The sequence below is a fragment of the Mixophyes fleayi genome, chromosome 7, assembly GCF_038048845.1.
Source record: "Mixophyes fleayi isolate aMixFle1 chromosome 7, aMixFle1.hap1, whole genome shotgun sequence".
Lineage (NCBI taxonomy): Eukaryota > Metazoa > Chordata > Amphibia > Anura > Limnodynastidae > Mixophyes > Mixophyes fleayi.
This window is the reverse complement of record NC_134408.1, coordinates 70,943,703-70,966,443: the sequence shown is the minus strand read 5'-3', so window position 1 is coordinate 70,966,443 and position 22,741 is coordinate 70,943,703. Positions and strand designations below refer to the sequence as shown.

Here is a 22,741-nt window from a genome sequence, read left to right as displayed (position 1 = left end):
TGCTAAAAACATTTATTAAATAAAAACATAGATGTTTCCTACCGCGGAGTATAAAATAATCAGCATATTCTGTGTGCGCTTTCCCAGCGGGTAGTCCGTGCACGGAGAGATGTTAACAAAGAATCAGCAATGTCCAGGTAGAGTAGGTAAGCCTGCTGGACAATCACTGAGGTATCCGTATACACGAGTCCCGTCTCGGCCGGCAGACACACAGAGAAAACACGGTAGCAGTCACCAACTAGTTTCGATCCTGTTCGTTGGATCTTTATCAAGGTAAGGTATCCAGATGATTTACCTGGGAGCCAACTTTGAGTTTGTGACTCATGAGTAAAGGGCTGCAAGTATACTTTTTAGATTGCTGTCTCTTCTAAAAACTATATTTGGTCTCTCTCCTACAATCTGTTCTAGAATCGATTTTGAGTAGTTCGTAGTCTGTAATACGGTGAGAGGATGGTTTTTTGTTTTTTTTTGTGTTAAAAACTGGTCTCTTTCTTGACCAGTCAATTCTCAGTTTCAGAAATCTGTTGCAGAGTTTTTTTGCTTTTCTGAATACAGTATTTGGGTTGTCTTGCTGCTTAAATTCTAAGCACATTGTTTCCACCTGCGTGGAGAGATCATCCTTAGTACAATTCTGTCTCAGGCTATTCAATTGGTGTGTTGGAATATTATCCACCTAGGGCCACTGGCTACTGTTGTAGAAAAGGAAATTGCTTGCATTAACAGGTTTATTATAACTGTTATAGTCTTGGACCGAGAGAGTGACGTCCGAAAAAATGTATCTCGTGGGTCATAGGCATGAGTAAATGTCAGGTTAAAAGTATTGTGATTAAGATAACATACAAGTTTACATGCTAATTGAGGTCCCCCTTTCCAAACAATATATAAATCATTAATATACTGACCATAGAACACCAGATTTGCCCCATATGGACCATTCCAGATAACTGTCTTCCAACCTCCCCATGTAGTGTTTGGCAAAGCTAGTGGCAAATCTGGTGCCAATGGCTGTCACCAGTATCTGTAAATAAGAAGTGGTGTAAAAATATAATAATTGTGTGTTCAAATGACTAATTTAGAGTCCAAAATAAAATTCTGTTGTCTTCCAAAAATTGTATCACTGGAAAGTGCGCAACGAATGGCCTCAACACCCTCAATGGCTCGAATGTGGGTGTAGAGAGTCTCCAAAAGTAATTTTAGTTCTAATGAAATTCAGTAGTTTTTTTTAGAAAGTGTTTTGTAATTGTTATCTTGGCTTCCTTCACATAATAATCTTTATCCTTAATGACTACTCCACTGCGTTTGTTTGCAGACTTAACGATTAGGGAATTATCTCTTTCTGGTTGTTCTCTCACACTCGGACATAGTTTTATTGTGCACAACTTTCCTAGGAAATTGTTCACAAAGTTTCCTAAAATCACTTTAAAGTATTCATGAGTGAACTGGTCCAGTGTTTCTGGGCAAAGTGCGGAGTGTGGCATCTCCGTACTGCCCCCTACCATCCCCAGACTAATGGACTGTGCGAGTGGTTCAATGGCACTCTGAAGCACATGCTATGGGCATTTGTAACTTTGGAGGGAGTGGGAACTGGGAACACTACCTGCCATACCTCCTGTTTGTTTATCGGGAGGTGCCGCAGGAGTCGACCGGTTTCTCCCCCTTTGAATTACTATATGGCTGCAGAGTTCGTGGGCCTCTTGACCTGTTCTGGGAGTCTTGGAAAGGGGAGCTACCCATCCAGGATGTCTCTGTGGTGGAGTATGTGTTGAAGCTCAGATCGGTTTGAAAATCTCATGCGGCTCACACAGGCTAACCTAGCGGAAGCACAGGCAAAACAGAAGACTTTGTATGATGAGGGCGCACGTGCCAGAGTGTTTGAGGTAGGGCAGTAGGTCCTTGTTCTGATGCCCACGCGCCAGAACAAGTTCCAGGCTGCCTGGGCTGGACCGTACATGGCTTCAAAACGTCTGAATGACATCACTTTTGTGGTGTCATTTGACAGCAACGGTAGGCGGCAGCGGACCTATTGCATATGTTGAAGACCTACAACGAGCGTGTGAAGGCGATAGCGGAGGTTTGCTGCTTACCGACTGAAGAAGCAGGAAGTGACCCACTACTTGACCTCCTCGCGGATGCCAGAAGTGAAGGTGGTGTAGAGGAAGTGGGCTGGGATGAGCAGTTGAGTGCCCATCAGAGGGAACAGCTTGAGGCAGTGTTGTGACCCTTTGCGACTCAGTTCAGATGGAAACCCGGTTGAACTTCCTTGGTGATGCACCATGTGGACACTGGTGAGCATAGGCCAGTTAGGCAACCCGTTTATCGGGTCTCACCAGAGGTCAAGGAAAATATATACAAGGAGGTACAGGAGATGCTTGAGCTGGTGGTGATCCAGCCTCATTCTGGATTCAGCAGCTGTGGTGTGCAGAAGCATTTTGCAGAGCTCCTGAGAACCAGTGATCCCTGGGTAAATGCCCAGGGAAGCATGGAGGATCCTGGGGGAGGAGTGGAGGAGACTCCCCAGGCTTCAGGGCCTAGTCCAGGCCTGGCAGTGCAGAATCATGCTGGGACCCTTGGGGGAAAGCAAAGTAACAATGTTCAGCTGGTGACAGAAAGCATTTCCTCTTGCAAGAAATCTACTACAAAGACAGTAAAGACAGCCCAGGCTTTAAGGCAAAGCCTAGGCCCGAGCCCAGCTGAGCAAAATAATGTGGATTCAGCAGTGGAGTGTCATGAAAGCAGTGACCTGTGTAAAAAGGGAATGAATCTGGCCATCGTGGAGCCAGGTACAATTGTGGATGCAAGCACTATCTTAAAAACTTTTCCAGAATCCTCTTTGTTCTTAGGTAAAGACAATGAATCTGTTGTTCCTGAGATACAGCCTGACAGCAGCAACAATGTGCCAAATATGACATCAGAGGTTGTTTTGGCTAGTGAAGTAACAACTAGTCAGCAGTTAAGCAGGGGACATTTCTCTGGTGTATCTGATCCTAGGAAAGATGGGGAGAGACCCTCTGAGTCCAGAGTAACCCCAGAGGCAAAAATTGCAACTGCAGTTCCTGATTTGGGTACTACTTCCACTCCCCTTGAGGAGATCGCAGCAGGGGTTAATCCACCAGACGTTGAGGGTATGCCTGAGGAAGTTGCCCTATTGGATCAAATTCATTAGCTGGAGTCCTTTGTGGTTAAACTTCGTCGCCAAATTAGCCTAAAAAGGAAGAAATGTAATAATGCATATAGTTCTGATCGTGCAATTTATTCTCGTGAAATTGTGGAAATGGAGTCAGTGTTGACTGAGAAGGTTAGCCTAATGAACTTTCTGAAAGATCGTCTGGATCAGGAAAGATAAATGAACACTGGTCAACACTTAACTAACTCTGAGCCATTGCCTGCTAATGTGCCTACACCTGTCACAGACAGTGTGCTGTCTAACCCTTTATATGACTCTCTATTAGAGCCATAGAAGGGGAGCCGCCAGTGATGGAGCCACGAGCGTCTGGTGCAGAGGCACGGGGGTCGCGGGTCCGCCGGCAGCGTGTGCGGCGCGGCCGGCGTCCTCTTCCCCAGCCTCGGTTGTGGCAAAGCAGCCGGATGTGAGTGGTACCTTGAGGGCTGAAGTGGTAGCGGGCGCGTCACTTCCGGTTGTAACGGAAAACCAAGCAAATCTGTCTAATGCTTCGGGACTGAGTGTCATGGCAAATGGCAGTGTAGAAGACTGCACTGGTAACTCAGTAATCGTTAAAGTTAACCCTTTAAGTGTGAATGACTTGCCTAAATTAAATACTATGGGGGGTATTCAATTGTTGCTCAGGGCGCCGCTGCGAGCTGAAATTGAGCGAGTAATTACCGTATAAACGGTAATAATTTTAACGCGCTCGTTCTGGCGGCGCCCGGAGCAACAATTGAATACCCCCCTATATGTGTTTCTGATATTGCTTCTGTAAATGCTGCCTCTGATGGTAAATCTGAATTAGATAGTACATTGTCTCCTGTGCAGACTATTATAGTGGAATACATTTTTGGCCCTCTGAAAGTGTCAGAAGGTACCAGGGCCGTGTTAAATGCCATAGAAATTGCACTGAAAACAAAGCCTTGCATGCTTCCACAGGTAGAAGGGGTTAATCCGAAAGTGATAAAGAGTGTTGTGCAGAGTAGCACTTGCCCTGGTTCTGGTCAGGTTTCCACAGCTCCCTCCACAGTGGAAAATAATGGGGTATTGGCAGCGTTTATACCGGGCGTTATGTCTTATGCGAATGCTGTATCAGGCAGTTCAAAGGATAGGGTGCATAACCCCCAACCCCAGGCTCAGTCATCTGGCCAACCTTTTAAACGAAGGAATGTAGTGCAATTAAGGTATATGGGGAAGGAATCCTCCCCCAATTAGGCCAGATTTTCTAAACTTGGTGTTTTTGCATTTTGGCTTTAGGGCTACTGATTTCTTTGCTTGCATTCATCCGGTTAATTCCCCAGAATACGACTTGAGCTTTATGTCATACCAAGGGCTGCAAACTTTTTGGATGAATTGGGCTAGTCTTAAAGGTATAACACCTTGGTTAAATTTTCGTGCCATCCCTCTTACACATCGAGAGGGTTAAAATAACTTTGCTTGTTCATGAGTCCATCCCAGTTCCGGATTTAACTTACTGGCTAAGACGCTATGCAGATATAGTATCTCCTTTGGAGAAAGTTCCGGACCCCGGCACTCATGTCAGGGGTGGTGGATGGTTAGCCGTGGTAAAACTGTGATGCACGGAGGCTGGCACGGGGCATATTCCATCGGCGGCCTTTATTGATCGCGACCGTATCCAGGTGTTCTACCCCGGCCAGCCAAGGATGTGCCATCGCTGCGGCGATTTCCGTCACCTCAGCATGAATTGCCCCACCATCAAATATGAGCATTGTGGGGGTTTGGAACATGAGGCCAAAACTTGTTCCATCATAAAATGTAATCTATGTGGGCTAGAAGGCCATCCTTTTAGTAGATGTCCACAAGCTTTCCATAACAGTCAGGACTTCCCGGACAGTGTATTGGCCAAGGTTGCAGAGCAAATGGAAGTAGAAAACCGTGCACCCCTACCCCCTCCACCCCCCCCCCATTCTCCTTCTCTTCCTTCAGTGTCCAGTTTAGCTCGGGGTGCGGCTCAGACTGATTCCCGGATAAAGCCTCATCAAGTCAGGTGGACGATTTAGGGTTCAGAAGAAAAAAAGGGAAGAGGAATGGTATGGGAAAGGGTAAAAGTGAGGAGATGATCTTGGTGAACCAGTTTTTAGTACTGTCCAGTGATGAGGAGTTAGAAGGAGAGGTGGTGAGGAATGGTATGGGTAACCTGGTTTTTCAACCTAAAGTGATGAGACAAAAGAAGAAATCAAAAACTTCAGTCCCATGCGAACCCAGTGTAGTATACAAAAAACCTAGGGACAAGAAACGTGGAGAATTAGTAGGAAAGGCAACAGGAAAGGATTTTTTTAAAGACAACGGTGAATCCCAATACCAACCCTTTATATTTAGAGGAGCTATCCCCTTCTCTACCTGCACCCCCTTGTACTGACCTCCCTTCCCTCCCAGTTCCCCCTTCCTCCTCTTATTTTCCTCCCCCTTTGGTTTTGCCTACTTCTGCCCAAGTTCCCCCTTTTAGCTCTAGATCTTGATCCCCTGGTTCCCATTTCCCCTGACCCCCTAGTTCCTGACTTCTTGGTTCCTTCGGTTCAGGTTCCCGTGAACTCTTCAATTATTGACCTAGATACACCACAAATATTTGGTGGGGAGATGGCTACACCTGGTTTTGTTATGGCTGAGAGTGTTGGCCGGCAAGTAGATGCTAGCTCAGATTGTGAGGAGGTCCACCTATCTGATGGTGAGGGAATCTCTGTAGGGATCAGTGTTAAAAGCTGGGGTTCCTCGGATGAGGACTCCACCAGACAAGTGAAGAAGTAATTTAGAAGTATAACTCTGTAAGGATGGCTTCCCAGCCTATAATATTTGCCACCGTTAATGTTGCATCCATTCTGTCTAAACGAGCTCGTTACATGACCTTTGATTTTTTTTCAGCACGGTTGAGGCTGATTTTTTTTTTCATTTTTTGCAGGAGACCAGAATAGGCCGGCTTGCCGACCTACACAAAGCCAAAAGAGAGTGGAGGCATGGGCCCTCATATTGGTCTCTTGCGGCTGAGCCGTACGGTGGGGTGGCGGTCCTTTTTACCGACATGATAACTGTCCGAGTTATAGAACTTGAAGTAGGAAGATGTATGATTTTGGATATCAACCTGAGAGGACACGACCTAAGATTGATTAAGATCTGTGGTCCAGAAACCAAATGGGAAAGGAAGTGTATTTTCAGGGAGATAAAGCCATATCTTTTTTCGGCCCGGTAGATAGTATTTGGTGGTGACTTCAACACTATTATTAGGACCAAGGACGGGGAAGGTTCAAGGACGTCTCTGGGCTATGACTTCATTTTTCTAGTTAGTATGACGAGGCAGACGGGTCTGGTGGATGTGCATGTTCGCCATTCTCCAGACCTCACGGGTTTCACTTATTATAGAGGTAGCTGGATGTCTAGGATAGATAGGTTTTTTTGTTAAGGAGAGCTCGAAGACTTTGGCTCCTGAGCTGAAGTTGGTAGAGTTCTCTGACCACGTTTACCTTAGTGTATCCTTGAATGCTTCATGGACTCTTCAGAAAGGTAGGGGCCTTTGGCGCCTGAACTCTAAGCTCCCAGAGGAAGAGGTAATACCAGTCCTTTAGGAACTTCTTCGAATCCCAAGAGACACTTTTGGAGGCGGGTTGAAGTAGGTCAGAGTGGTGGGAGGTATTTAAAAAGAGGACCCGGGGTTTCTTCTGTGACCTGGTAGCTAGAAACAACTTGCTAAGAGAAAATACCTATTCAGCTTTGAGAAGGAAACTTGGATTCCTGATCTCTGAACAGGAAGATGGTGGGGATGAGGGAGGTGCAATATGACCGATTTGCTTCCTTTGTTTCTGGAGAGGCTATAGAGTAAGGGTCGGGTGAGTGGTACTTCCCGAACTGTAGGAAGTCTGTATATATGAAAGAGGTGAGGGACTTTTACGATGCGGAGGGTGTTCTCAGGGAGGATAAGGAGAGCATCCTTGGTGTTGTGCAGTCTTTCTACTCTGATCTCTTGTCTGAGAAATCACTAGACAAAGATGAGCCATTTCCTGAGGGAGACACCTGGTCTTGAGGATCTGAGCAGTTCGCTTGAGTCTTTGGGCAGCAAGATAACGGTGTATGAAGTCAGAATGGCCATGGACGAGTTGTCAAATAAGAAATTTCCAGGCCTGGATGACTTAACCCCCGAATTCTTTAGGATTTTTGTGGACATTCTGGCTCTATGCCTCGTGGAGTTTTTTAATGAAAGCCTGGAGAGAGGCTTACTGCCTCCCTCCATGAGGGTTTCGGTACTTATTTTGTTGTCTAAAGGGAAGGATCGGTCGCTTATTGAGAGCTGGCGCCCCAAAGCCCTTCTCAATACCGACAGAAAGATTTTGGCAAAGTTGCTTTTTAATACTGATGTAGATCTCCGGTCAAATGCTTTTCCCGTCACAGCATTGCACTGTGAAAGGCCGAAGTACCTTCAGTGCTGTCCAGGAGGTCCGGTTACCCCTTGAGCTCTCTCTTGTATGTGTTTGCAATAGATCCTTTTATTCAAAGGATTGAAGGCGGCTCGATGGGAGGGGTGCTCTTGGGTCCGGAAAGTCGTTTGAAGGTGGTGGCCTACGCGGACGATGTCACTGTCGTCTTGTCGAGTCCTCCGGAAGCAATAGAGGTAACAACTGTGGTCTGCAGGTACTCCGAGGCCAGTGACTCGAAAGTACACCAGGAGAAGAGTGAAGGTTTCTGGATGGGGGAGTAAGGTTGTCTGTTCGACCTTCCGGATAGCCTTCCCTTGGCCAGTAGCTAGATCAAAATTTTAGGAATCCAATTTGGTCCTGGTGATTATGCCAAGCCAAATTGCTAGATGAGACTGGAGGAAGCTTCTCGGAAAGTGGAAGCTTTCTCTTGGGGAAAGAGTAGACCTTGTGAAGGCCTACCTGATCACGGAGTTTCTATACATTAGCTATATGTGCCTTTTGCCGCAGTCTTTATGGTCTAGGGTTTATGCAGTTTTCTTCCTTTTACTTTGGGGGAATAGGCTGAACCTGATCAAGCGAACTGTGACCTACAGATCGAGGAGGGATGGTGACCTGTGTATGGTTAACCCAGTGCTGTTCTTTCTAACAACTTTTTTAAAGTTGCATCTCAGTAGTCTCTTTCTTGAGACTCCTCGTCAATGGGTAGGTGGCTTTAGGGTCTGGGTGCATCCCTTTCTTAATGTTTGGATGGAAGGTGGCAGGGTGAGGACCTTCCGGGTCCATCATGGGTATCTCCCGACCTATGTGTCTCTGGGATTGAAAGTGACAAGGTGTTGGGGCTTGGAGGCGGGGAAAGTCAGGAACTTCTCTAGAAGGGAGTTGGAGAGGAGAGGCCTGCACTCTCACTTATGGGGTCAGCTGTCACTAAGGGACTGCCCAGGTGATGTGTGTTTGGAGGGTCTTTCCTTGGTTAATTCTGGGAGAGTTCCTCTGAAGTTTTGGGACATTAGCTGGCTCTCTTTCCATGGGAGACACTATGTGAGAGGGAACCTGAAGTATACAAGTGCAGATGATTGTGGTTGTCCACGGGAGGAGTGTCGGGGAAAGGAGGGGACCATGGAGCACTTCTTGCTTGAGTGCCTCTTTAACATAGAAAGTTACAGAAGAGTTTCCAGGTCTTTGGGCACCCCTTGCCTTTCGGGGCTCAGTTACCCTGACTTGGTCTATGGTGTATTCAAGGATAGTTGGCGGATCTTTTATTTTGGCACCCTTTTGTTAGTTAGTTTATTTACAAAATACGTCACTTCGAACGCTAGGTGTCAGGTTTCCATCAGACAATAGGTCCTTCCCTGTGAAGTGGTGGGTGACATTCTCCACAAAGTATGGAAGTTAAGGGATATGGAGAAGCGCTGTATGACCAATGCAAACTGGGTCAGGCTCTGGCGGTGTCTGAGGCCTCTGTAGGGGGAGTGGCACGTTCTGGTATGTCTTCCCATCTGTGGCTGCCTATCTTTTCACATCCCTTAGATTTTGAGTAAATAATTACTAGTATTTTTTATATATGGCTTGCATACATCTAAACGTTTAGTTTATTTCTTCTTTGCTTAAGAATATATTGTAGGTTTGTTGTGATTTTTGGTGGCTTGATGTGGTTTGAAATAATGTATGATACATTTTTTGTTTTGGTTTATATGTTGTGGGCCCCCTTCTGAGTTTATGTTGTGCTTTTGTCCTGTTATTCATTATGGACTTATGCTGGACTTTATGGGACATTTCCCCTAACACTTATGTTCATTTTAATTTTGGGTGCCACATTGTCCATGGGCGTCCTCTATTGTATTGGTTCCCAAGAAGGACAAGACAATGCGGTTTTGCGTAGACTACCGCCAGTTGAACGAGGTGACCGTGTTTGATGCCTATCCCCTGCCCCGAATTGACGCTCTGTTAGACGACTTGGCTGGAGCAAAGTATATTTCCACCTTTGCCTTGAGAAAGGGGTATTGGCAGATACCGCTAACCTCCGAGGCTCAGGAACGGTCGGCATTCATCACCCCATTTTTCCTGTTCAAGTTTAAGTCCATGCCATTTGGGATAAAGAATGCGCTAGCCACCTTCCAGTGTGTGGTTGATTACCTTCTGGAAGGTTCTAAAGGCTTTGCTTTTAAATCTTGGGAGGATCATCTGAAACATGTAGGGCAAGTGTTGGTGAAAATTCAGTAAATAGGCAATCCTAGACTGGCCCCGGCCCACACCCAAAGACAAGTACTTGCCTTCTTAGGGACCTCAGGCTACTACAGATGTTTCGTCTCAGACTTTAACACTGTAGCGAAGCCCCTGACAGATCTCGCTAAGAAGAAACTCCCCAAAGTAGTTGACTGGACACTCTGGTTCGTGCTCCAATTCTGTTGGCGGCCAATTATGACAAAGACTTTATTATGCAAACTGATGCGTCACAGTATGGACTGGGAGCATTATTTAGCCAGTTGAGGCCAGATGGGCAGGAGCACCCTGTGGTCTATTTGAGCAAATAACTGCTAAACCGGGAGGTAGGGTATGCCAAAATTGAGAAGGAGTGTTTGGCCATTGTGACTGGATCACTATTAAATAACTTTGGATAAAAATTTATTTAAAGCAAATAGCGCAGGGCACTTATTTATGTAATTGCACGTCCACTTCTTTTTGATATTGTGAGATAGGAAATCGTTATCTCTGAGACCAGGGTATAAAAGTTGTTTTTTCTTTTTAACCTCGCTGTAGGATATGCCTATTTCTGATGTATATATCTGATACAATGAGCCTGTGTTTACCAAGCCATTGGTGTATTGTGATGTGGGGAAGTGGCTTGTTTTTTTTTTTTTGTTCTGTGGAAATGTGTATTCGGCGACTGTCTGCAGTATTCATGCTAGTCAGACCTTTTGCCTTGCTAGTGAGTATCCTGCTATAAAAGTATAAATATTAGTGGCTTTGCAATGCATGTAAATCCATGTCTGTGTAAATAGAGTACATCCTGATTCTAAAAATAGACTATTTCAGAACTGTACAAAAGATGAGCTGTGTGAGCATGTAAGTGTTCTTCTGAATTCAACATCTGACCTGATCACTGGTACCTCAAACCAGTGTGAGCAAATAAAATCTTGCTTCAAGGACCTGCTTGGAAACATCTTCAATATTGCTGTATTCCTGTGATCTACAGATTAGACCCTAAATCTAATCCGTTCTCCGGCTGTCTGAGGTTTGGACCCAAGCTTTCCAGTACCACCACTCTGCCTGCTTCCCATGCCGCCCTTGTCAGTATGATAAGCCAGGGGGAATCCATCCACAGCAACCCTGATCTATCGTGAGAGGTTAGGATTACCAGCCCAGGTACACCAGCAACGAGATACGCTAGCAGCATCATTTACCCAGAAGAAACCCGGTACTGGATGTCAGTAAGGAGTCCAGTGGTGGCAGCTCGTGTAAGCCCCTCCTACTGCGGCAAGAGGGCATTTTTTGGATAACGAAAGGGAACGGTGGCAAAGTAAGCCCAGCTGGTTCCCAGCAACAACAGACAGGGTGGCATAGGCAGTCCATCCTGTCTCAGCCATTGTTTGGGCAGTGAAAAAACTTAAACCTTATTTGTATGGATGACATTTTACTGTGGTGAATGATCATAATCCTTTAAAGTGGCTACAACACACCTCTGGAAAATGGCAGATTGTTGCGCTGGAAACTTGCACTTCAGATTTATGACTTTTACCTAATTCACAAGCAAGGAAAGGCTCACAGCAGTGCGGATTGACTGTCTCGGCATGAAGAGCTGGATTCCCCGGGTCATCCCCGGTAACCCGAAGGGAACAGGAGTCAAATCGTGGGAACATGGCTCGCTGGTAGCCCGCATGGAATAAGAGGGAAGAGTGTGGCCTGGTCCCCCGAATGCCATCTTGAAATGTACTTCAGCGCCGGAGAAGTTAAATCTCTGGCGCTAGGTGCCGCGTGTTAAGTTATTCATAAAAATGTTTTCTCTTTATTAGATAAAAATGTTCTATGTGTGCGCTGCGGCGCTGGGTGGGTAGCACCTAGCGCTGCAGCATGTTAGGGAGTAAACCCCCGGCGCCGAGTGTAAAAATGTAATTTTAAAGGAATGGTAATGTATGTGTAGGTGCTGCAGCGCCGGTAAAGAACCGGCGCTCAGCTCCGAAAGGGTTAACTACTGGTGCTAGGCGCAGGGAGTGTAACTGTGTACTAAATGGAAATATGTGTTTTAAAATGTAAATGTATATGTGTAAAATGAAAGGAAAGTGCTGGGGCTGCAGAGGCCACCCTGGATCCTCTTCACCCTCCGACAGCCAGCTTCAGTGGCTGCCGGAGGGACTTGGCAACCAGCCTCCTGGAAGCAAATAGGTCCAGCAGGTGCAGCGCCACCTGGGGGTCCCAGGAAGCTAAGTTCCTAGTTGGAGCTCAAATAGCTTCAATTGGCGACAGGGCAGGGACTGCTGCCCCGGGATCTAGCTGCGCTCCCCTGGTACTATTTTTGGCCAGGGAGCAGAGCCAGACCCCGGCGCCCAGTCCCTGGAAGTCTGTTTGGGCGGGAGATTTAAAAGCTAAATCTCTCGCTCCAGACAGAGAGGCATCAGGGGAGGAAAGTCGGCCCAGCCCCCCTCTCTCTGGCAGCTCATAGACAGGGGGAAAGTATACCCCGTCATGCCACTAGCAGCAGTGTTAATGGTGTTTAAAACTCTCTGGGCTGATTCACGTGCAGGCTGCATGAATCAACCCAGATTGGTTAAAGGGACAGGAGGACGGATTACCTCCTGCTAAGACAATGTATTTAAAAAAGGATCTGAAGAAGAATTCTGTTCTTCTTTCATCTGACCTTTAACCAATGTAAGAGCAAATAAACATCACTTGCTGGACACAAGTGGTCAGTAACAGTCTCTTACTGACAGTGAGAAAGAAACCCAGATAAACTGTGAAGGAAGAACATCCTTCCTCCTCCAACAGATCGGATGGCAAAGTAAGCCCACCTGGTCACAATAACCTATATACGTTCAGTACTAACAATAAAGATTTTTAGTTGCAAGTTGCTGGCATTGGGAGGGTTAATTGACCTTACCAAGTAATAGACTTTGAAATTACAACCTCCTAGACCTGTGCTTACCTATCACACATGATCAGGTAATTTCAAACATAATAATGACATTTGTTCTTGTGTTTTGATTTTGACAAATTGAATTTTGTGTCATGTAAGTGTATTAAATGTTGTTTTTTTTTTTCCCTTTGGGGTTTGTGCTACTGTTAACGTGAAACTAAATAAATTAATAAAGACACTTCTTTTACAATTTGGTTTAAGGACATAAATTCTCATACATTTGTCAGTAATAGGTTTTTTTTATTTTTTTTTTTATTATACTGATTGAGCCATCAAAATTTGAGGTTTGGAAATCCAATATAAGTTCAGCCACAATTCTTTCTCAAAATGGATATTCTAGGCTTTATACAGAGAAACTATGATAGTGAAAATACTGAGCTGTGATTGTCTTCTGGGAAAGTTATGACTTGGCTTTCTCTACAATATAGCAAATATTGTCTGATTTTAAGTCCTTAATATGTGGGACATATTACTGATTACATATTTATGTGCCATAACTGTGATCAATATTTTTGTTTGTTCATATAGGTTCCGAGTGGGGAGAACATGGAGGGTTGTTTTATTAATCCAATTGATTTGTCCGATGAGATCCTGTTGCATATTCTAAGCTACATTCCAAGTACAGATCTAATTCTAAATGTCAAGAAGACCTGTCGCAAACTTGCAAATCTTTGTATTGATAAGAGCCTTACCCACAGGATAATTCTACATAAAGAGTACAAGGTAGGGTTTAAATATTTTTAATAACCTTTCCTGCATGGGTTAGTTAAAATCTTTGTGGGCCATGCTTTGTTAATATTAAAAAAAATATATGTGTTTTTATATAAATTTAATGATAAATAATATGGATATGTTTCAAGAAAATTCAACCCCATGTAATTGCTGGATAGTAACATATATGGCTGCTATATACATAGGATAGGTTTCTTCCTTTCAGATAAGATGAGGGTCGCATTCACTTTCAAAATAACATAACATTTTAAAATAATAAGTAACCCTTCTCCATATTTTTGCAGGACTTAATAGTTTATTATATTAATAGCTATTAGCTATTATTTTAAGTCCAAGTGTACTTTGATATTTACTATCTTACATTCCATTACTTTCTCACTATCACGCCATCAGGGAAGACACTAACTTTATTATTCACCTTCCATTCATGTCCTTGCATTAGAACAAACCTCTGGATACATTTGTAATGAAGTCACCAAGTGACATCTAACCATTTCACTGAACTGATACAAAGCCTGGGCTTACCTGGCAAATTAAAACAATTTTATGCTTGATCTAACACCTAACATCTCACTCCTACAGCTCTCCTTGTCTATATCATTGTCAGTCATTTGTTTTTCCCAACACACTCACCTGTGGCTTTTCAGGTCATGCCCCTTTAACTGTAGATTTAGTTAGCCACTTACCTATCTTTCACGCTTTTTGAAAATGTAATATTTATTTATGATTTTTAATCGTTTCAACAGTATGATATGTTTGAGAACGGACTGCAGCACTGGTGCATTTCTTGGAGCAGATCAAATGGCTTGGCAGCCTGCTATTTTACAGCTAACTACTTTTAAATATTATTGAACGGTCCCAGAAATACAGAAATTTGTATTGCAAATGCCATTATGAATTTTCTTGAGCGCACACTTAATTAAGTCAGCATTCTACATAGCCTTTCCCCCTCCTTTTAATAGCAACTTATGTGCATTTTTAAGCATGCATTTTTTTTTTTGTCTGTCCTACAAATCAATCTCCTTTTCAAAATTTCTCAAGTATGGCTGCCAGTCACACACACATTTTCTTAGCTCTCAGAGGAACGTTTCAAACCTCTCTACTCACTTCATCATGTACCATATGCCTGTGTTTGCCATGGTAGTCACATGACACTGTGGAAGCTCTGCAGAACTGTAAACTTTATAACAGCAGCCTAAAGAAACAAACCAAGGAATTTTTTTTATTAACAAGATACTTCTATCCTGCCACAGTGTTTTAAGTTTAAAAACACACCTCACTTTTTGATGGGGTTGCTTCTTTAAAGAACTTATAAATCATTTTTGTTCATAGCAATATGCACTAAATCCTAGGTTCCCAAACTGTGCACCGCGGCTCCCAGGGGTGCCGCGGCGCTGTCACAGGGGTGCCGTGGACAGGAAGAAGAGGAGGGAAAAAGAAAAAAAAACGAAAAAAATACTTCTAACCAATCTGGCGGTGCCCGGGACCCAGTATCCTCCTCCTTCCACGCTTCTCACTGAATGCCGGGCGCCGCCGGATTGGTAAGTAGTTTTTTTCTTCTTCCTGTCCACGGCGGGGGCACAGCGAGGGGCAGAGGCTGAGCGGGCAGAGGCGGCAGATGCTGAGGGGACAGAGCGGGCTGAGGGGACAGAGGCTGAGGGGGCAGAGCGTGGGGGCACAGTGTGTGTGTGGATGTAGGGGGCACTGAGTGTGTGGATGAGTGTGTGGATGCAGGGGGCACTGAGTGTGTGGATGAGTGTGTGGATGCAGGGGGGGCACTGAGTGTGTGGATGCAGGGGGGGCACTGAGTGTGTGGATGCAGGGGGGGCACTGAGTGTGTGGATGCAGGGGGGGCACTGAGTGTGTGGATGCAGGGGGCACGGTGTGTGTGGATGCAGGGGGCACGGTGTGTGTGGATGCAGGGGGCACTGAGTGTGTTAGCTGTAAATTATTCTTTGACAGAAATATAATTGAAAAGAATATACATAAATAAATTATTTTCCCTTGGATTTATGTGTATTATTTTTGTATACAACTAAATAAGTATTTCTGTTCTGACCTAAATACTTATTACGTCTTTTTGACTACTTATAAAACGGGACTGCTCGGTAATTATTTTGGAGGGGTGCTTTGAAAAAATGTTGGAGACTCTAAGGGTGCCGCGAACTGCAAAAGTTTGGGAACCACTGCACTAAATATATAAACTGTTTGCATTCATAAGAAAAAAGTAATTAAGAAGTGAATATTGTGGTAATGAAGTTAACTTTAAAGTGTTTAAATATACAATGGATATAAAACGTCTGCATACCTTTATTGAAATTGCAGGTGTCTGTGATTTAAAGTGTGAAATCAAGATAAATCATGTCAGACCTTTTGCACCTCTAATGTGATCTCACAACCAACAAAATTGAAGTGAAAAACAAATAGACAATTTTAGGAAAAGAATTGAAAATGAAAAAACCTAGGATACACTGGTTGTATAAGTGTGCAAACCACTAAACTTATATGTGACAGAATGGAACGCCTCTGCTGGGCTTACTTTGCCACCGTCCCCTTTCGTTATTACGAATACGCCCCTCCTGCCGCAGTGGGAGGGGCCTGCTGCCACCACTGAGCTCCTTCTATGGCACTCAGAACCACGTTCCTTCTGGGTCACTGACGCTGCTAGCGTATCTCGTTGCTTATGTACCTGGGCTGGTAACTCCGGACATCTTACTATGGATCCGGGTTGCTGTGAATGAATCCCCTTCCTGGCCTATCACATTGACCAGGGCTGCTGGGTAGCAGGCAGAGCAGCGGTACTGGAAACGCTTGGGTCCAAAACCTCAGAGACAGCCGGAGAACGGATTAGATTTAGGGTCTAATCTGTAGATCGCAGGAATACAGCAATATTGAAGATGTTTCCAAGCAGGTCTTTGAAGCAAGATGTTTATTTGCACTCACTGATTAGAGGTATCAGTGATAAAGTCAGATGTTGAAATCAGAAGAACACATTTCAGTGTACAAGTCAGTGTATTTATACCTTTCAGACACATGCTTATTTTGGCATCAGGATATACTCTATTTACACAAACATGGATTTACATGCATTTCAAGGCTAACAATCTATCTACCGCCCCCCTGGCACCACCTCTCTCTTCCTTGACAACTTTGCTAGCTGGCTTCCTCACTACCTCTCCTCCGATCTCCCCTCGATCATTCTCGGTGACTTTAACATCCCCATCGACAACCCCACCTACCCTGCTTCCAGCAAACTGCTCATTCTCTCTTCCTCCCTTGGTTTCACCCAATGGACCTCCTCCTCTACCCACTGCCTTGGTCACTCCCTTGATCTTGTCTTCTCCTACCTATGTAATCTCTCCGACTTCTCCATCTCTCCCTTTCCTCTATCCGACCACCATCTCCTCTCCTTCTCTCTCTCCTCTTCTCCTGCTCCCCTCCCTCTGCCCAAACCTACTCTGTCCATATGCAACCTCGACGCTCTTGACCCTGCCTCTCTGTCCTCCTCTCTCGATACCCTCCTTTCTCCCCTTTCCTCCCAGGCCTGCCCCAACCAGGCGGTCTCCCTCTACAATCACACCCTCACCTCCGCTCTGGACGCGGTCGCCCCTGCCCACTCCGTCCACCCCGCTGCTCCAAACCCCAACCCTAGCACTCCAAATTTACCCGCTTCCTCCAAAAATGCTCCCGTTCCGCCGAACGTCACTGGAGAAAATCCCGCTCCCTGGCTGACTTCCTCCACTTTAAATTCATCCTTTCATCCTACAGCTCTGCCCTCTCACTCGCTAAACAATCTTTCTTTAAATCCCTCATCTCTTCCCAGTCCTCTAACCCCCACCGCCTCTTTGCCACCTTCAGCACTCTCCTGGCCCCCTCCCATCCCCCGATCCCTCCTCCCTGACTGCCTCCGATTTCGCCTCCTTCTTCTCCTCTAAAATCGAGGCCATCCGACTTGAAATCTCCTCCTCCACTCTCTCTTCCACCCCTCCCACTCTTCTGTCCCCCCCCCCCAACCACCTTCCCCTCCACTCCTTCCGTCCCACCACCGGCGAGGAAGTCCACTCTCTCATTTCATCCTCCCCCCCCCCCCCCACTACCTGTCCCCTTGATCCCATCCCCTCCCACCTTCTTCGCTCCCTTTCCCCCACCACCTGCTCCCACCTCGCTCACCTCTTTAATCTCTCCCTCTCCACTGGCATCTTCCCTTCCTCCTTCAAACATGCTCTCGTATCCCCCATTCTTAAGAAACCTAATCTCGACCCCACTTCTCTCTCGAACTATCGCCCCATATCTCTTCTCCTTTTTGCCTCCAAAATTCTCGAGAGGCTCGTCTGCAGCCGTCTCACCTCCTACCTTTCTGAATACTCCCTCCTTGATCCTCTCCAGTCTGGTTTCCGCCCCCTCCACTCCACTGAAACTGCCCTCGCTAAAGTCACCAATGACCTCCTCTCTGCTAAAGCCAGGGGCCACTTCTCCCTTCTCATCCTCCTTGACCTCTCTGCAGCCTTTGACACCGTTGACCACCCCCTCCTCCTTCACACCCTCCAGTCTTTCGGCCTCTCCGGCCCAGTCCTGTCCTGGTTCACCTCTTACCTTACTCACCGTTCCTTCTCTGTCACCACCTCTGGGTCTCTCTCCCCCCCATCCACCCTTCCAGTCGGGGTCCCTCAGGGCTCTTTTCTGGGACCCTTACTCTTCTCTCTATACACCTCCTCCCTGGGTGAACTCATCAGCTCCTTCGGCTTCAGCTACCACCTTTACGCTGACGACACTCAACTATACCTCTCCTCTCCTGATCTCTCTCCCTCCCTCCTCTCTAGGGTGTCCGCCTGCCTCTATGCCATCTCCTCCTGGATGTCCTCTCGATTCCTAAAACTTAACCTTGCCAAAACTGAGCTCATAGTTTTTCCTCCCTCTCATACCCCATCCCCTTCTGACCTCTCAATCACTGTCGACAACACCTCTATCTCCCCTGTCCCCCAACTTCGCTGCCTTGGTGTCATCCTCGACTCCTCTCTCTCCTTTGGCCCCCACATCCTCTCTCTTGCTAAATCCTGCCGCTTCCAGCTGCGCAACATCGCTGGCATCCGGCCCTTCCTCTCCCAAGATGCCACCAAATGCCTTATCCACTCTCTGATCATCTCCCGCCTGGACTACTGCAACCTCCTCCTCACTGGCCTCCCCCACTCTCATCTCGATCCCCTTCGATCCGTCCTTAACGCTGCAGCTAGGCTTATTTTCCTCTCTCGCTGCTCCTCTTTTGTCTCCCCCCTCTACCTAGCCCTTCACTGGCTCCCATTCCCCTTCAGAATCCTCTTTAAGCTCCTCACACTCACCTACAAAGCCCTCACCAACTCCACTGCGCCTTACATCTCCACCCTCCTCTCTATTCATGCTCCATCCCGCCCTCTCCGTTCTGCCTCTGACCGTCGCCTCTTTTCCCCCCTTATAACCTCCTCCCACGCGCGTATCCAAGACTTCGCCCACGCTGCCCCCCTCCACTGGAACAAGCTCCCTCCCTCCCTCCATCAGAACTTCCCCTAATCTGTCCAGTTTCAAACAGGCCCTAAAAACCCACCTTTTTCTTAAAGCCTTTCTGTCTCCCACTTAACTTCCTACCTTATCTTCTGCCTCTGTCCCCCTACTCTCCCTCTCTCCCCTGCGTCACTCTGTCTGTCCACCCCTCCCCTTAGATTGTACGCTCCTCTGAGCAGGGCCATCTCTCCTCCTGTTTCCACCACTTCTAACTCTGCTCTCCAGCTACTTAGCCCTCCTCCTCGAGGGTCCTCCACCCCACGTCCACTCTCGCTCCCTCCTCCCCCCTGGGGGTCTCCCTGTCTTCCGCGCCCTCCTTCTTGGGCCCCGTCGTTTGCAGATTCTCCCTCCCCCTTCCCCGCCCTCTCTAGCTGTGAATTGAGCTTACTGAGTTGCTGTGTTTACTGTACTGTGCTGTCTCCCATTGTATTGTAATTTTGTTTGTCTCTGTACGGCGCTGCGGATGCCTTGTGGCGCCTTATAAATAAATATTAATAATAATAACAAAATTTACACTTATCTATGAAACTCACTCTGGCAAAAGGACACACAGTAACGACCCCCTGCTGGGCCTTTGGCCAGAGCAGGCATGACACCTCATCACAAAACTTCGTTAGCCATTCCTGCTATCCGACTTCCTTGCACATATGCCTAATTGGAGGTTTCCACTAGCAACCTTACAAATCCTAAAGAATGACACTTCCATACTAAATACATCCCTATACACACAATACCTCCATCCACAAAGGCCTATTGTATCAGATATATGCATCAGAAATAAGGCATATCCTTTAGAAGGTGAAAACAGGAAAGACCAGTTTCTATCCTGGTCTCAGAAATAATGATTTCCTATCACAGAATATATACAATGCAAAACATAAGTGCCTATACAATAATATAAATATGCGCCCTGCGCTATTTTCTTTAAATAAATTTTTACCAAAATGTATTTAATATGGATCCAGTCACATTATACTTTTATGAAATGTACCCCCACCCACCTCAATTGAATGCTTTTTATTATCTAGATATAGGTTATTTTCTTGTCTCTGGATATGACCAATAACTTTTCTGTTTAATACATCAAATGGTCAAAGCTGAGCTGCCTCTTATCAAGGAGCAATTCAAATACACAAATTTACCTCATATAAAAGCTTTGGTGAGAAACACAGAAAGAAGATTGACAAAATAATGTATTCAGTAAAATTGTTGGGTCACATGTACAAGATAATAAATGTATGTTTTTTTTTATAGGTTATGTAAACCCTTTATTGGCAATGCACAGTACCACTAGCCATGACTATTATTCTTCAAAAATGGAGCAATGATCCAATACATTGTGTGTTTTCTTGCCGTATTGCTATACTCACAAAAAATGTTAAAATCTTTTCCTTTTTTGTTCCACGAACCATATGCAATATTCGGGTCATGATTTTAAGAATAGCAAAATTTACCTCTAAAAAAATATTTAAGTGTTGTGAATTTAGTTTGTATGCTTCAATGGACAGAAACTGATATGAATGGCTATATATCCTTTGTACAGTGCTGCGTAATATGATTGGCGTTATATAAGATAATAATAATAATTATTATTTTTCTAAGTGTTTTGTAACAACAGTCTGGTACATCAGTGAGTGTACCAAGTCTAGGTAAAAAAAAGTATGTGCATGGTTAGACAACAGGATAGAAGGATGTAAAACAAGGTGTTGATTTAAATATAATTGGGCTAGTGGTATTATTAATGAACCTTATTGGTTACCTTGCTTAATAATTGATTACCTTAATTATACACGTTAATAAGGCCTAGTAACATATTTAATGTATTTTTAAGTTCTTATGAACATTTTGTTCCAAGGATTATACAGAGGAATGAATAAAGATATTTTTTTTATTAACATAGGAAAGGGTTCTTTACTGTAATTGTGGTTAAGCTATGGAATTTCTTACCACAAGAAGCTATTAAAGTAATAAAATAATTCCTACAGCAAAAGAAACTTTAAGAATAAAATTATATCATTGTTTATTTACAAATGAATAAGCAAGCGCTGTGATAACATTATCACTCTCATTTTCAGAATTGAAAACTCTCTGATCTCCCACAGACCAGACACATAGGTTTGTTCAAACTAAAGAATAGGTTGTACTACAATTTACAAATATCATATTACAATTGGCTGAGAAAGTATATAGGCGTATTCTGATCCACGCTTCCCTGGAAAGTCTGAAGAAATTCTTGCAACTCTTTGTTCCAACATCTGTGATTAGAAACATCTGTCCCTTGAGTAACTCCTTCACTCCCGTTCCTTCTCTCCAGCTCACACGTAAGGCTCCAACCGACAACAACACCACATCAATTATCAATGATATACCAAAATAAGACAGAACAATATAAATATTTTCATATTAATAAATTGTCTTCATCCAAAATAAAATATCTTTGACAGTCCCACATTTGATAGTTCTCTAAACTATCACACAATATTATAATTACAAGGTTTAATTTGTTCATACAGTTCTATAATTTCTTCCCCTATATTATTCACTCTCTTAATTTCCTTACTCAATGTTTTCTTACAAAATTTCAACAGTACTGGTATACATTTTAATACAAAATAGATAACTAAGAATATTCCTAAGATAAAAAAAAATCTTCTTAATGAATGCATCAACGATTGAAACCATGTACTAAAACCTGAAAAATTATTATTATATATATTGTTTTTAATCTAACAATGAAAACCTTGTATCCACTGCAGATAATGTCATGTTATATATATATCTTTGCAAAATCTCTCTTTACTTTTATTACTTCATCTGTAATGTTACACAATTACTTCTTGTTTGTGCATTAAAATAATTCAAGATCAATCTATGTTCTATTAACTATATTTTTAAAAACTTGAAGTTCTTTTGCAACAGAACAAAAGGTTTCATCATATTCATTTGATATTTTATCAATATAGCTAAACCTTAGATATAAAACCAATTCATACTTCTATGTGCAGTGCCTATAACTTTTAATGTAATCCATACTTGTACACCAGTTGATTCACTAATAAATTGTGATACTGGTTGTTGTTCACTCTTTTCATCACTTCTTTCCTTTCTTTTTATAGTCAAACATCTATTAAATACTTTTTAAATACAATTTCCTTTAAATCATTTTGTGTAAATACATTAACAACTGGAATCACCTCACCTAGATAACATATTCTACCTTCATTCAATGCTATACACTTATATGCCTTCCATATTTGTAATATATCATCTAATAAAATACATGGTATTGCTACATGTAATATATCTATGTATACAATATCTATAAACTTTCCGTGTTTGTTTTCCTTTAACAGCTCTTTACAAACACCATCTTGTAACATTATAATATTGTATTTTCATGCTACTGTTCCCAAAGATCTCTTTGATTCAACATATCTAAATTTTAGATTTATTTTGAAATGCAGGGCTTTTCCCAATTTTTACCTAGATGTTCCTTTTTCTCATCTATAGGTCTATTAGTAAAATGTATACATATAACACTTTCAGTCAATACATGTGGCAACAATTTTAAATAAAGAGGTCATGTTTCATTATATTTCCCAACAAAGCGGTGATGACAAATTTACGAACCGACTTTAAAAATGGATTATATATCTGTCTTATAAGAAATTGTACTTTAACCTTGGATTGTGGATACTATGATCTCTGGGAATTAAACAGACTTGCATTTTTGGGGTCAGATGGAATTTTATTTTTTCT

At 44.0% G+C, this 22,741-nt stretch overlaps 1 protein-coding gene across 3 annotated transcripts in view; it reads left to right on the top strand.

Annotated features, from left to right (window-relative positions):
- Nucleotides 1-22,741, top strand: part of FBXL18 (F-box and leucine rich repeat protein 18) — a 182,235-nt gene that overhangs the window by 15,715 nt on the left and 143,779 nt on the right. For all 3 annotated transcript variants that reach the window (XR_012678243.1, XR_012678244.1, XM_075179959.1), the window contains exon 2: nucleotides 13,244-13,438. Coding sequence is in view for 1 of the 3 variants with exons in the window: in XM_075179959.1 (XP_075036060.1) it covers nucleotides 13,244-13,438 (195 nt within the window). In the remaining 2 variants the exon portion in view is untranslated. The remainder of the gene's footprint in view (nucleotides 1-13,243; nucleotides 13,439-22,741) is intronic.